At 44.4% G+C, this 15,218-nt stretch overlaps 1 protein-coding gene across 1 annotated transcript in view; it reads left to right on the top strand.

The window, feature by feature from the left end:
- The window catches only part of LOC311054064 (G-protein coupled receptor 37-like 1), a gene marked incomplete at both ends in the record, with an annotated part of 35,936 nt that extends 21,218 nt beyond the window's left edge, over nucleotides 1-14,718 (top strand). Inside the window, 5 exons of the mRNA XM_084069944.1 lie at nucleotides 8,452-8,617; nucleotides 9,332-9,995; nucleotides 11,807-12,115; nucleotides 13,509-13,889; nucleotides 14,536-14,718. Coding sequence (XP_083926070.1) covers nucleotides 8,452-8,617; nucleotides 9,332-9,995; nucleotides 11,807-12,115; nucleotides 13,509-13,889; nucleotides 14,536-14,718 — 1,703 coding nt within the window. The remainder of the gene's footprint in view (nucleotides 1-8,451; nucleotides 8,618-9,331; nucleotides 9,996-11,806; nucleotides 12,116-13,508; nucleotides 13,890-14,535) is intronic.
- Nucleotides 14,719-15,218: the final 500 nt, after the last annotated feature.

Below are 15,218 nucleotides of genomic sequence, written 5' to 3'. Positions count from 1 at the left end.
TTTCTACTTTTACTTGTACTTTAAGTATTTTTTATGTACTTTTACTTGTAATTTCAGTATTTTTTAAAAGCAATGACTTTTTTACTCTTACTTACTTGAGTAACACTTTTACTGAGCTACTTCTACTTGTAGTGGAGTAAATTTGACCAGGAGTATCTGTACTCTTACTCAAGTAGGTACTGGGGTCGAGTACTTCGTCCAACTCTGAAATTCAAGAATAGCAGCGGGTCAAATAACAGACGGGTCGTAGCGTTGGGCACCACAAAGGGTTAATCCGCCCTGATGGCTGCCAGTTCCCACCTGATGTTGTGTGGGAGTTCAGACTGGTCCAGACCATACTGAATAACTGCAAGCTTACATAGTGTCTCAAGACTGGGACTTAGGTCCAAGATGTACTGGTCATTAGGTTTGTGTCCTCCAAAGAGGATGACACGATCTCCCACAATGCAACAGCACATCATATTCATTGAACACAGGCTTTTCCCTTTGGGCTCAATCTTCTTCCAGGAGAAGGTCTCTGGACTGAATGTCCACATATCATTGAGTCTCATGCCATTAAATGTATACAGCTCTCCATTGTAGGTAAAGGGTGAATGACTCGAGCGTGTTTCTGTAAGACGCTGTTCAATAGGTGTGTTCAGCCAGCAGTTGGTCTCTGTGTCAAACACTCTGATGGTGTTCAAGAAGCCCCCAAATACAAACATCTTTGTCCCGATGATGGTGGCAAAGTGAGATATTGAAGCAGGTGGTGGAGGTCCTCTGGTGTTAATTAAAGTCCAGACCATTGTGGTGGTGTGGAACATGTAAATGTCCTTATAGAATCCATAGTTGAATCCTCCAAGAATATACATGACCTTCCCCAAGACACAGGCTGAGTGGTTGTGACTCGCCTCTGGAACAGTTCCAGAAACCTTGGGCTTGAACCATCTGTGGGTGTCCACATCAAATGCATAAAGCGCGTTGCAGTAGTCCTCTCTGTCATATTCAAAACCCCCCCAGATATAGATGATATCTTCTATCAGCACAGCTGTGTGGCCCCGACGCCAGGATGGAACCTCATGGTGATGTTCTCCACTTCCAGTTGTCACTGGGGTCAACTTTCTCCATCGTAAAGACACAGTGTTGAAGACGTGAACATCAATATGATGATCCTTGTTGTTGTTCCTGAACCCTCCAATTGAGTAGACTTTATCTCCCACGGCAACAGCAGCTCCACGGTTAAACTTCACGGTTGGTCCTCTGTTGAGATGCAGCGCCCAGCAGAACATTTCTCACAACAGCTCCTCCAGGGATCAAATTAGATTCCTCAAATGTAATTTGGGACTTGAACCGAGATGTCTGACAAATGAGCTTCAAAGGTAGCTCTGGCAAGAAGAACCAGGTAAAGTCGTCGAGTCAAAATAAGTAAGTTGATGAAACCTGATGATAAAGTCTTCCAATTCTATCCAATCCTGGTTAGAGACGGATGGAGCATCCAAGAGCGTTGGTTGGATTCTGATTTAACTGGAGACTGTGTCTCCTTTTATACCATTGGTCAGACTGATGATGTCATCCTGACATGATGTCATGATGCGTCGTCCATATTCATATATGGATTCCCAAGGTCAGCCATGTCCAAATATAGAGTCCATGATGTCAGACTTAGATGGGACAGTTATCTCAATATAAGGGGTTCTGGGTGGTCAATCATACCGAAATATGGTATCTGTGATGTGGACCCACTAACAGCAATAGCTGTGATAACCAGGATTCACTCAAACTTAGCGGGTAACTATGGCGACCTATCAAAACAAACCTTTTGAGGGGAGAGCTTCCGCAACATTTCCTGTGGAAGTCTGTAAAGAATGGAGGAGGACTGAACGGAATACATCCGTCTCTGGGTGTAAGAAGGCAACTAGTTAGGCTAAATGGAGGCACGTTGGTCCAGTCTCCAATTAGATCCTGACTAGGAATGGAACGATATGACAATTATATGTCACGATTATTGTGGCAAAAATTATTACAATTAACGATAATATCGCGATAATCAAAATATGCTTAAAACTTAGAATGACACTTTTGTTAACCACTTGAACGCCCCACATCCCTATTCTGGGGGGAGCGTTTGCCAAAAATAGCCGATCTACAATCTCACAATGCGTTTTGAGCTTGTAGATCAGCTATTTTTGCTGAGTCGATTTGTGTAGAGTGAAATAAGAGCGTACCAAATGCACTCTTTATAGGTCGGTTTTTATCAAGTATTGAAGAGGTACTGAATTTGTAGCTCAACAAAAGCTAATTCATCCTAGTTTATGACAGTATTTCACGATAAATTGAAATCTCTGCTATACGATTATTGTGAGTGTTTTGTTTATCACGATAAACGATATTAAAGGTAGGGTAAATTATTTACTTTGGTTGAAATAGCTGTATATTCTGATAGTACTCATTGCTATAGAGTGTTTGTTCAGTAAAAAGATTCTCCCATGTCTCTCCAGCTCTTTATTAAACAGAAAAGTGCATTTTCAGTGCTCTCTCCTGATTGGCTTAAATGTTGCACCTACCTATAAATGTATTTATGTTCTGTTTACTAAAGAGCTGGAGAGACCCCTGTGACCGAAAAACGCTCTGTTCGTAGCGATGATTACTATCAGAATATACTTTAATTTTTTAACAAAAAGTTCCTGAGGAAGTGATGCTCTTCTCTTAGCCACCCTGTCAGAAGCGTATTTTAGGGACAGAGTCTGAATCAGCAGTGCCAGGCAATTGGGCTTCTGGGCTTTCTGCTCTCAAAATGACTTGGATGTCGTTCGCTATCAAGGACGATCTGGCTGCATGCCAAGAGCAGTGGTGGAAAAAGTCCTCAAATGTTTTACTTGAGTAAAAGTAACAATACTGCAATGTGGAAGTACTCTGTTACAAGTAAAATTCAATTCAACCAGAATTCAAAATGTACTTGAGTAAAAGTACAAAAGTATTGGTATCAAAATGTACTTAAAGTACCAAAAGTAAAAGTACTAAAATGTTTGAAAATAGCCGATCTACAAGCTCACAACGCGTCACAAAATAGCCTATACAAATAGCCTATGTATAAAATAGGGCTAAAGTGGTTAATCTATGTTTGATAATGTAATAATTTATATCTGCAAAGTAACTAGTAACTACAGTTTTCAAATGATTTTTGTGGAGTAAAAGTACAATATTTGCCTCTGAGATGTAGTGGAGTAGAAGTAAAAGTATAGACAATTGGAAATACTCCAGTAAAGTCAAAGTACCTCAAAACTGTACTTAAGTACAGTGCTTGAGTAAATGTACTTAGTTACTTTACACCACTGTCTCTCACCAATGGGTGAGGGTCAGAGTGTACCTCTCTCTCACCAATGGGTGAGAGAATCACAGGGTTCCACTTCAGAGTGAGATGGTCGGATATCCTAAAAACATTTGTATACGTTTTGAAAACTTGTTAAAAAAAATGTAATATCGGAAAATATCGGTATTGGTATTTTTAATAAGCTACAGGAGTTCTTACTGTATGGTGTGTGTGTGTGATATGAAATGTGAGCTTACCATAATCACAGTAATCCTTAATCATATTCAAGGGCCTTTGCAGAGAAATGAGACTCCAGTCACTTTCAAATTAGATCACTGCAGAGGGCAGGTGTGTGTGTCTGTGTCCAGCTGACGCTTATTGATGCTCGTTAATGTTGTAGGCATCAAAGCAATTATTCTTCTGCACTGACAAATAGGCCAACATCTAATCTAAGATTAGTGGGACTCATTGATGCAGACATTGAAGCTGTGTGGGTCGAGATCATTTTTGAAAATGCTAAACCTGTGCTAGTCGGTACCATATACAGACCTCCTAACCAGGCTGATTTCTATGATAGACTTGATGAATGTTTAGCTAAAGTGGACAATGAGGAGACAGTACTTCTTGGTGACTTTAACACTGACATGCTCCGTAAGGAAGCGTCAGTGTTTAAGTCATTCAGGGGGTTTTGTAATCGGCACTCACTCCACCAGCTGATCACTCAGCCCACAAGGCTGTGTGTTTCCACTCAAACTATCATAGATCTCATTCTAACAACGGACAAGGACAAAATCCTCAATAGTGGTGTTTCTACCTGTGGCATATCTGATCATAACATGATCTTCTGCACCAGAAAGAAACGTAAACCTAAGACCGGTTACCACCAAACAGTCACGATCAGAGACCTCAAAAACTACAAGAGTGAGGACTTAGATCACAGACTGGAGGAACAGGATTGGTCCGACGTACTAAACAGCACACAGGTAGACGAATCTTGGCTTGGTTTCAAAACCAAATTCATTCAAAGTTTGGACAGTGTGGCTCCCATGAAAACCATCAGGGTCAAAACCCGCTCGGTTCCATGGATGAATTCGGATATCCTTGCTACCATGAAAGTCAGAGACAAAAAGTGTTCTGACTATCATAAAAGTAGGATCAAACTTGCCAAAAGCTTCAATAAAGGTCTCGAATCCCACGTAGCGAAACTCAAAAAAGAGAAAAACATGCTAAGAAACAAGGTTAATGGCATGCTGTTGTTAGCAGAAAAAAGCTACCTCGATGGCAAAATTGAGGAAAATCAAAACAAACCACGTGAGCTCTGGAAGCTATTCAACAACCTACTAGGCTGCAGCAAGAAATTGAAAACCAGGTTTACAAACATAAACCTCAAGGTGAATGACACTCTCATTTCATCCAAACGGGAAGTGAGTAAAATCCTCAACATATTCTTCACGACCGTGGCCTCAGAGTTAGTTGAAAAACTACCCCCTCACTCTGGGAGTCATGGTGGAGAGTATGTTGATTCATTTTACGATAAACAGGGTGTACGCAAAGATGATTTTAAACTCTCCCCTGTGTCAACAGATGAGGTGTTTAAAAAATTGAGTGCACTCCAACAACACAGAGCCACAGGTCCCGACAACATCCCCGCTAAATTTCTAAAAGACTCAGCCGCCTCCATTGCCCCAATCATTACCCACATAATAAACCTCTCCATCATACAGGGACGGGTCCCTAACGACTTCAAAAAAGCAAGAGTGACCCCTCTGTACAAAAAAGGAAACCAATTAGACCCTGGCAACTACCGCCCTATTTCTATTCTTAGCTCCATCTCGAAAGTCATGGAAAAAATAGTCTATGAACAGGTTGATAAGTACCTTGCCGAAAAAAATCTAATTTACGAATTCCAATCTGGTTTCAGAACAAACCACTCCACTGACACATGCCTTCTCTATTTGAACGACTCTATCAAACAAGATGTCGACAAGGGCAAATATTGCGGCATGGTCATGCTGGACCTCCAGAAGGCTTTTGACACCGTTAATCACCCAATTATGATCAATAAGCTCAAAGCAATAGGCTTTGATGACACGTCGGTGAACTGGATGAGATCCTACCTGGAAGGGAGGGAGCAAGTGGTGGAAGTAAACGGCACCCAGTCCCCTCCCCTCCCAGTGACTTGTGGTGTTCCTCAAGGAAGCATACTAGGACCACTACTGTTCCTGATATATGTGAATGATATGTCCTCAGCTTGCGACTGCAAACTGTTCCTGTTCGCAGATGACTCGGCTCTGCTGGTCTCGGACAGGGACAGGCTGCAGGTTGAGAAAACTCTCAGCACTGAACTCAACAAGATCTGCATCTGGCTCTCCGACAACAAACTCTCATTACACCTGGGTAAAACTGAATTCATCCTCTTTGGGTCCAACCCTAACCTTAGAAAGGCTGAGAGTTTCACGATCAAAGTGGGTGAAAATGTTATCACAAGAAAGGAGGAAATTACCTACCTGGGTTCCATCTTGGAGGCAAACCTCTCAGGTGACAAAAACGCTGAAAAGACGATCAAAAAGGTCCACAAAATAACACGGAGGATGTGGAGGCTTGTTCGTGAAGTCAGTAAGAATACTCTGAAGATTCTTGTAGGGGCCCTCATACAAGGTCATTATGATTATGCATGCACTTCATGGTATCACAACACCTCCAAGGCCCTAAAAACAAGGCTCCAAACATCCCAAAACAAACTTGTAAGGCTACTTCTTGGCCTCAATTTCAAAACCCATCTAACCCATGCCCATTTTGCTAGGCTTGGATGGCTTAGGGTTGAGGACAGAGTACAGCAACTTGCTATGGGCCTGGTCTTTAAGATACACCACAACATTGGGATCCCCCTGTATTTGTCAAAATACTTCCAAAATGTTAATCAAGTCCATGATCATAACACCAGAGGCAGCTCCACAAACCATGTTCAACCCAGATTTGGCACAACAAAGGGAATGAACTCTTTCTCATGCTATTCATCTAAAATGTGGAATGCCCTACCAAAAGGAGTAAAGGAGTGTAAAACCCTACTTACTTTCAAAAATGCCCTAAAGATACACCTTCAGGAGGCTGCAATTCAAAAATGGCCCCTGTCCAAGTCCTAACCTACCCCATGTCCTAACCTAACCTACCCCCCCCCCCTCTCTTTCTTTTTTGTACATATTTTTCACCCTTCATACTTCATACCAGTAACCTGTAAACTGATTGTATGACATTCTGTATAGTAGTGTGTATATCTGTCTGTCTCTTATATGTCAACATGATTTGTGTGCATGGGGATCTCATCTTAAACAAGCTACGTGCTTAACTGAGCTATCCAGTTTAGTAGACCTTGTATTGCGAATTTGTACTTCCATGTACTGTTATGTACTGCCATGTACTGTTCTCATGTCTTACTAAATAAAGTACATCAATCAATCAATCAATTCAAATGAACTATTCATCACTATACATCACTATTATATTAGATTTATCAGATATTATATTGATATTATAGCTATTTTATTTTATTAGATATGTGATGTTGTTACCTGACAATTAGTTGACTTTAGGTGAAAAAGCATATATCGGTATCGGTTGATATCGGTATCGGAAATTAGGAGTTGGACAATATCGGAATATCGGATATCGGTAAAAAAAAGTCAATATCGAACATCCTTAGTTCCTGTATATTATATTTAAAAAAAGCTGTCCAAGTACAGATGACTAAGTCTAGACTAGAGGGGTTAAGTGGTTAACAACCTGTATTATAGTATAATGTATATGAGCCGTTTGAACTTGTAAGATGTGTGTCATTGATTGATTCCCAAACAAAATAAGGAACAAAGTGTCCCTTGTCATTTCAATAAGGGACACGTCTTCTAGTTACCGCCGCACGCCAGTGGTGTAAAGTAACTAAGTACATTTACTCAAGTACTGTACTTAACTCATTCACTGCCAGACTTATTTCAAGCTTGTTGGTCCCTCTGCCAGGATTTTGCGATTATCTTACCTTTTCAAGTAGTCACAGAATATTTATCTCCAGTATGGTTGATCCCCTGGTGGTTGCTAATCACTGAGGGTTTTCAGGTGTGGTTTCACAAATGTCAATGAGGTCATTGTGACCTTATTGACATTTGTTGTTTGAAAATAGCATGTTTCACTCAAAAATACATGGTAAAACACAGGAAAAATTTGATTTTTTTCTCTGTTTATATCTTAACATTGAAGTGAATGGAGCAGCAACTTTTTGGATAGCGTTATCTCCTAGTTCCTTTGAGGAAACAAAAGAAAGAAAAAAAAAGTAACATTTTCCGTACTTTTACTTGTAACAGAGTATTTCTACATTGCAGTATTGATACTTTTACTTAAGTCCAAAATGTGAGTTCTTCTTCCACCACTGCTAGTTACCCTACTGCCAACACAAGTGCATGCTCTAAGCATAGGAAGAATTATAGGGATGCTGGGGTTCAAGTAGTTAAATGAAGTAATGTTTTCATTTTTCAAGTGCAAACTAGTCACAATGATACACATTATATTGTATTATTATATCTTTGGTGTTTGTGGGGAGGGTCAATTCTGTGCCCTCTTTCCTCCATCATCCGAATGACTCTTAAGAGGAAACATTTCTCTCTCTCACACACACACACACACACACACACACACACACACACACACACACACACACACACACACACACACACACACACACACACACACACACACACACACACACAGAGAGAGAATCAGTATTCTACATGTATATTTCAGACAGTGCGAGGTCTCCAACTTCCCAGGAAAACCACCACTAGGGGGCAGGACAACCCAGACTCTGTGCGGCGTGCACACGTGTGTGTGAGTGTGTGTGTGTGTGTGTGTGTGTGTGTGTGTGTGTGTGTGTGTGTGTGTGTGTGTGTGTTCATGAGAGTGGGAGAAGAGAGGCCCAACTCTTTGCTCAGTATTTATATCTCTGCCAACCTTGTTTGTTTGATGGTGCATGTGTGTGTGTGTGTGTGTGTGTGTGTGTGTGTGTGTGTGTGTGTGTGTGTGTGTGTGTGTGTGTGTGCGTGCGTGCGCGTGCGCGCGCCTATGCGTGTGTGTTTGTGTGTCATCTGACAAAAGCTCCATCCACCCATACTCCACAGGGCTGCTTGTTCCCAGAGACCCACAGATCCAGGACACCCAGTCTTTCGGCTGCCTCTATCCCAGACACAGCACCCTCAAAGCGGACACCAGGCCTGACCCAGCGCCCCTCGGCTCCTGGCTGTCATCTGTCTATATGCTCCTAGAATGGATTACTGATGACGGATGGTAGAACATAGACTCATGATTCACAGCTGTATGGAGATACTGCAGTTTTAAGAGAGAAGAGAAGAGAAGAGAAGAGAAGAGAAGAGAAGAGAAGAGAAGAGAAGAGAAGAGAAGAGAAGAGAGGAGAAGAGAAGAGAAGAGAAGAGAGGAGAAGAGAGGAGAAGAGAATAGAAGAGAAGAGAGAAGGACAAATGAAAGGATATTCTGAAGACATTAAATAGAAACGAATAGAGAACAGAGGAGAGAGTTAGAGAGAGAGACGTGCATCTCTTGCCCTGCCAGGAACCAGTTATTAGACCGTGAACATCCAGTTAACGCTGGAAATCACCTGGTATTCTATCAGCAAACCTACTGGGAATATATATTTTTATATATAAAAAACACATTATTCAATACTGGGAATTTACTGAAAACCTCTCTGGAAAATACTCGCCTCCAACTTGGAACAATTTAAAAACTTGTATTTACTGGACATTGACTCACTCAGGACCAATTTAGTTTCTAAAGTCCTAACGATAACATTTGGAACTCTTCTCAACACTACAATTATTAATTCAATTCCATTGGGTTTCTACTGGGCTTTGGGGTTGTATCCTCATTCTGACCAGGAACAACAAACGGACGTTTGAACCCATCAACTTTGGAGATGTGTCCGTCCGTCCGCCTGTGTCTGTTGCTGCTGCTGCTGTCTGTCATCGTGTCTGTCACTGGTAGGAGGAGCGACAGACTGACAGACAGATCTTCCTCCGCTCCCTCCTCCTCCTCGTCTTCTCGTATCAAACTGGAGCCGTTCTGGAGCACGGAGACCCTCAGGACCCGGGGGGAGGAGGTGGACTTCCCCGTGCCCGAACAGGACGTTCTCCTGTCCGACCCGTCGGAGCCGGACGTCGGACGCCGGCGGTCGGCCCGCGGCGCCGAGCAGGACGAGGAGCAGCAGTCCACCTTTGGCCAATCGTACGAGAACGACTCCGTGACCACGCCCCACGACACCGAGTTCGCCAACGCCACCGAGCTGACGCCCGCGGACGAGGACGACGACAACGCTCAGAACCAGGACAACGATGGGCGCCGCGGTAACGGGTCCAGCCCGGGCCTCTTCAACCCGTTCTACCCGATGGCGGAGGGCTCGTACGTGGCGTACGCCGTCCTGTTCCTGGGCGGGCTGGTGCTGGCGGTGGGCGTGGTGGGCAACATGGCCGTCATGTGCATCGTGTGGAACAACTACTACATGAGGTCGGCGTGGAACTACCTGCTGGCCAGCATGGCATTCTGGGACTTCCTGGTGCTGGTGCTGTGTCTTCCTGTGGTCGTCATCAACCAGCTCTCCCATAGGAGGATCCTGGGCGACATCACCTGCCGCATGGTGCCTTATATGGAGGTGGGTGGGGGCAAAAAGAGCGTGGTGTTTCTGTGGCTTTTAGTGGATATTATTATCTCCGCTCGGTCGAAAGGCTGGGAGGCAGAGATTATATAACTTTTTCCAAATCAGCCTCATGGTGGTGGTATAACAGGTCGCTTCATATTTTGGCCTAAACCTCTTGAACCGTAAGTCATGTATTTTTCCCCTGGATTCCTTGGATCATGATGCAACTCCCAGCCCCACCCAGTTCTGCCTGACTACATTTTCTGCCACTTTTTTAAAATGTATTTGGTCACACAAATCAGTACACATTATATGATTTTTCATGGGCCATTCCGATTGGCTAAGACTGGCTTCCAAAGTTTTCGGGAGGGGCCCATTTTGCAAGAGAAAAACCACACATTTGAATCACACATTGAAGTACCCACGGCTAAGCAACCCAGCCTGGTGGAGATCTGCCCTCTGTGGAGCACACTTTTCTAGTTAACCACTTAAATACTAGTGACTACTGTATATACTGACCAGGGTTCCCCAGTGCTCTATACTTGGTCCGCTCCTTTGTCCCTCTACACCAAATATTTTCACCAAAAATAGCTGATCTACAAGCACGTTATGTTGCAATACGCTGTGAGCTTGTAGATTAGCTATTTTCACAGAATGTTCGGCCCAGCATAGGGACGCTAGGGTTCGTGTTATTAAAGGTCAGTAATCATTACTGGATGACAATGATGAGGTAAAAAAACTGAATCTCTGTGTCTTTAAATCAAATCAGAGCAGTGGTAAAGTGCCTGTCCACCACCGCTGAGGTTGTGGGTTCAAATCCACTGTGGTGCATCCGGCTTTATCGAGTGTCTACACTCTACACGAACACAATTGGACCTAAAGGTTGTACTGGAGACTGAAGCTGCTCTCATATTGACAGTTGGCTGTCATCGTTAACTGCCTGTTGAGACTCCACTGACCAGTACAACCACATTCTTTAATCTACTGTTGTACTGGGAGCTGACCAGTACAACGACAATCTTCTACTGTTGGTCACTGGGAGCTGACCAGTACAACTACAATCTTCTGCTGTTGGTCACTGGGAGCTGACCAGTACAACTACAATCTTCTACTGTTGGTCACTGGGAGCTGACCAGTACAACCACAGTCTTCTGCTGTTGTATTGGGAGGTGACCAGTACAACCACAGGCATCTACTGTTCCTACTGGGAGCTGACCAGTACAACCACAGTATAGTGTAACATCCTTCTCTCTGTTTCTCTAGGTACACTCTCTGGGTGTAACAGCCTCTCTGTTTCCACTGTAAATGAAGCCTATTTTTCAGCAATTTCAAATCCGCCATCTTTCTATATTGACTCATATCCTAAGCAACCGGAAATGAATGCTATTGGTTGGGACCAGAGCGGAGGTGGGGAATGAATGCTATTGGTTGTGTAGCTTGTCAATCAAAGCATCACAAGGTAGTCACGCCCCTCCTAGAGCATACCCTACTTTATCATCAATTTTAAAATAAACGGGACCATCATTTAGCAAAACGCATATCATGGTGATTGAAAGAAGACTTTAAACTAGCGACTGGAAGCATATAGTATTTATGACAATGTTTATTAAGGTAATAAAATCAAGTCTAAAGTTTGGCAAAAACCCACCCACTTGCATTGAGAGTCATTTCTTCTGACACCAGCAGGGGTAAAACAGCGAAACTACAGGCCATTCATATGAACTGTCACTTCCTATATAGACTCAATTTCAATGGTGGATGCTGGGCCCTTGGTTTCTCTATAGGTAACATCTCTGGGTATAACATCCTTCTCCCTGTATCTCTAGGTAACCTCTCTGGGCATAACGTCCTTCTCTCTGTGTGCGTTGGGCATTGACCGGTTCACGGCGGCCACCAGCTCCACGGCGCCCAAAGCTCGGCGGGTGGCGCGCTGTCGCGGCGTCCTCCTCAAGCTGCTCCTGGTGTGGCTGACGGCGCTGATGCTGTCCAGCCCCGAGCTGTTCCTATGGCAACTGAGCCAGACGGAGTCCCCGGCCTCCGGGGCGCTGGTGGACTCCTGTTCCCTCACGACATCCTCTCCTCTCTCGCTCTACCTGCCTGACTCTCTGCACTCACTGCTGCTGAGGTACCACCAGGTAACGGTCACACACCGCATGCACACACACACACACACACACACACACACACACACACACACACACACACACACACACACACACACACACACACGCATGCAACTCGGAACCAGTGGTGGAAAAAGTACTTTTTTTTTTGACTAAGTAAAAGTAACGATACTGCAATGTAAATGGTAAATGGTGCATTTATATAGCGCTTTACATTGATTGTGCCATTCACCCATTCACACACACATTCATACACGGATGGCGGAGGAAACCATGCAAGGCACCAACCTGCTCATCGGGAGCAATTAGGGGTTCAGCGTCTTGCTCAAGGACACCTCGACACTAACTCTGGAGGAGCGCCCCAGCCCGGGCACTCTACCCCTGAGCCACTGCCGCAATGTAGAAATTCAAAATGTACTTGAGTAAAAGTACAAAAGTATTGGTATCAAAATGTACTAGAAAAAATTAGTAGAAAGTACTCAGTCTGCACAATACAATGTCCCATTTCACAAGTTTTCAAATGTATAAAATGTAAAAAACATATTTTGAAAACAGACGATCTACAATCTCACAATGTGTTGCATCGCGACCCATTGTGAGCTTCAAATAGCCAAAGTATAGGGCGGAAGAGGTTAATGCATGTTTTGTAATAATAATCCAAATCCACTATAATTGTAGTGGAGTAAAAGTACAATATGTGTCTCGAGATGTAGTGGAGTTCTATGAATGTAGTGGAGTTTTATGAATGTAGTGGAGTTCTATGAATTACTCACCCAGTAATCTCTCAAGAACAGATCCATCGTTGCGCTTGAATCTGTCGGTAGCCGTGTTGAGAACCCATGCACAAGTGGGCGTGCCATCAGATCAGGAAGCAGGCCGCGCTTTACCCAATCAAATGTAGTGGGCGGGATTGACATGTGTGCGGCTCGTTCCCCACTGGAAACAAACCAAAACTCATTTAACAATAGCGTCCTCGGAGCCGAATAAACCACGCAAAGTTAGTAACATTTTAACTTGCTCTTTCATCATAGAAACAAGTGGGCTTATAACCAAAACGATCCATGTTCTTTGGGAGAAATGGTGTTAGTGTTCCGTGTAGAAATATTGTTAGTGGGAATGAAAACAAAGTCGCACCACCGGAAGTGAACGGCTGAAGGCAGACCAAAACCCCGGTTTCCCTGAGCACGGGTCCTCCGTACAGCTCCGCCCAGAGTCAAATGAATAAGCGAAAAACAGCAGAGGGTGCTGTTTTTCCTTTTTATTTGACGATGGGTTCCCATATTGCTCACCCAGTGAATTGACATATATTGGGGCCTGCTCTACATTAATCTATATTGTCCGTGTGTGTGTGTGTGTGTGTGTGTGTGTGTGTGTGTGTGCGTGTGTGTGTCCGTGCGTCCACCAGGGTCGTATATGGTGGTGTTTCGGCCTTTACTTCTGCCTGCCGGTCCTCTTCACCGTGCTGTGCCAGCTGGCCACCTGCAACGTCAACAGCGACTACGACTCCACCCACAAGAAGCGCCTCCCCGTGTGCGGCGACGACCCGCTGTCCGGCCAGAAGCGCGAGCGCCACCAGTCGGTGGAGCGCCAGCTGGGCTGCACCGTGCTGGCCCTGGCCGTGGTGTACGGCGTGTGTGCGCTGCCCGAGCACGTGTGCAACATCACGCTGGCGTACGCCGGCATCGCCGTCTCGGCGGACACGGCGGCCATGTTGGCGCTGTTGCATCACTTCCTGCTGTTCTTCAAGTCCTCGGTGACGCCGGTGCTGCTGCTGTGTCTCTGCAAGGTAATATGTACACATGATGATACATTCACATATACGTATTATCACTTCCTTCACAGGTGTTACCAATGATACTAATGAAGGCTCTGTTCCATTTAGTCTAGCACGGTGGTGGTTTCCACGACCCCCATAACTCTCAGAGTTACACACCCGTAAGGGGCAATTTGGAAGCCCACGAGGGTCCCTGGACCCCAACTTTAGACCCACTGGTGTAACAGAGTGTTTCCAGTGAGCCAACATGCACAATATCAGCACCCTGACTCTGTTTGACCAGAATGGAACAGAGCCTTCATTAGTATCATCAGTAACACCTGTGAATTTCTTCATAATATGACTGCTGTGAATAGAGCCTATACAGACATTATAAACTGTAGGACAGCTGAGAGGAAGACAGTGTAGGAGAGACAGACAGACAGTAGGAAAGCTGAGAGAGAGAGACAGTGTAGGAGAGACAGACAGTAGGAAAGCTGAGAGGGAGACAGTGTAGGAGAGAGAAAAATGTCCTATAAAGATGATAATGTGCAACAATACTACAGAAGAAATGTAAGAATATGTATGTCTGTCTGCGTGCCTGTCTGTGTGCCTGTCTGTGTGTCTGTCTGTCTGTGTGTCTGCCTGTCTGTCTGTGTGCCTGTCTGTCTGTCTGTAGGCTCTAGGACAGCACTTCATGGACTGTTGCTGCTGCTGTTGCCAAGAGTGTCACCCGGCCACGCCCCCGGGGTCGCCATGCTCCGCCCAGGTCAAGCTGAAGACAGCCAATGAAGTGGCTTCGTCCTCCATCTTCTTTGACAAGGCTAAAGAAACGTCGGCCATCTTGTCCATCTCCAGCTAGACCCCCCCTCTCTCTCTCTCAATTCATTAATTTATCCATCATTTACCTTTCCTCCATCCATTCCTGATATAAGCCTCTGCTTCTGTCGTCCATTCAACCCTTCCTCTCCTCTCCTCTCCTCTTCCTGTGTGCCTTTCTTTCTCCATCTATCACCCCCCCCATTCTTCCTCCACCTCTTCTGTCCTTCCTTCTATTTCACCTCTCTTCCATCATTCCATCCCTCCTACTTGCTCTGTCTCTCCATCAGGAGATCAGTGGATGGACATTCCTGGCTGTGCAAGAAGTGATGTTTTAGCGTATGGTTTGTTATTTTCTTTTTCTAAGTGTGAATGTGACGTAGAATTGAGATGGATAGAAGAGAGCCCTTCCCTCCCTGTCCATTAAAAACCTACATTGAAGTATGATGCAGATTCCAACTTGATAGAAAAGAGCTGTTCCCTCCTGCTTCCCTGGTGATTGGAATGACGTAGAACCACAGTGAATAGAAAGGACACTTTGTT

The sequence above is a fragment of the Gymnoscopelus microlampas genome, assembly GCF_963454915.1.
Source record: "Gymnoscopelus microlampas genome assembly, chromosome: 10".
NCBI lineage: Eukaryota > Metazoa > Chordata > Actinopteri > Myctophiformes > Myctophidae > Gymnoscopelus > Gymnoscopelus microlampas.
The sequence above is the reverse complement of the archived record's forward strand: the minus strand, read 5'-3'. Positions and strand labels throughout refer to the sequence as shown.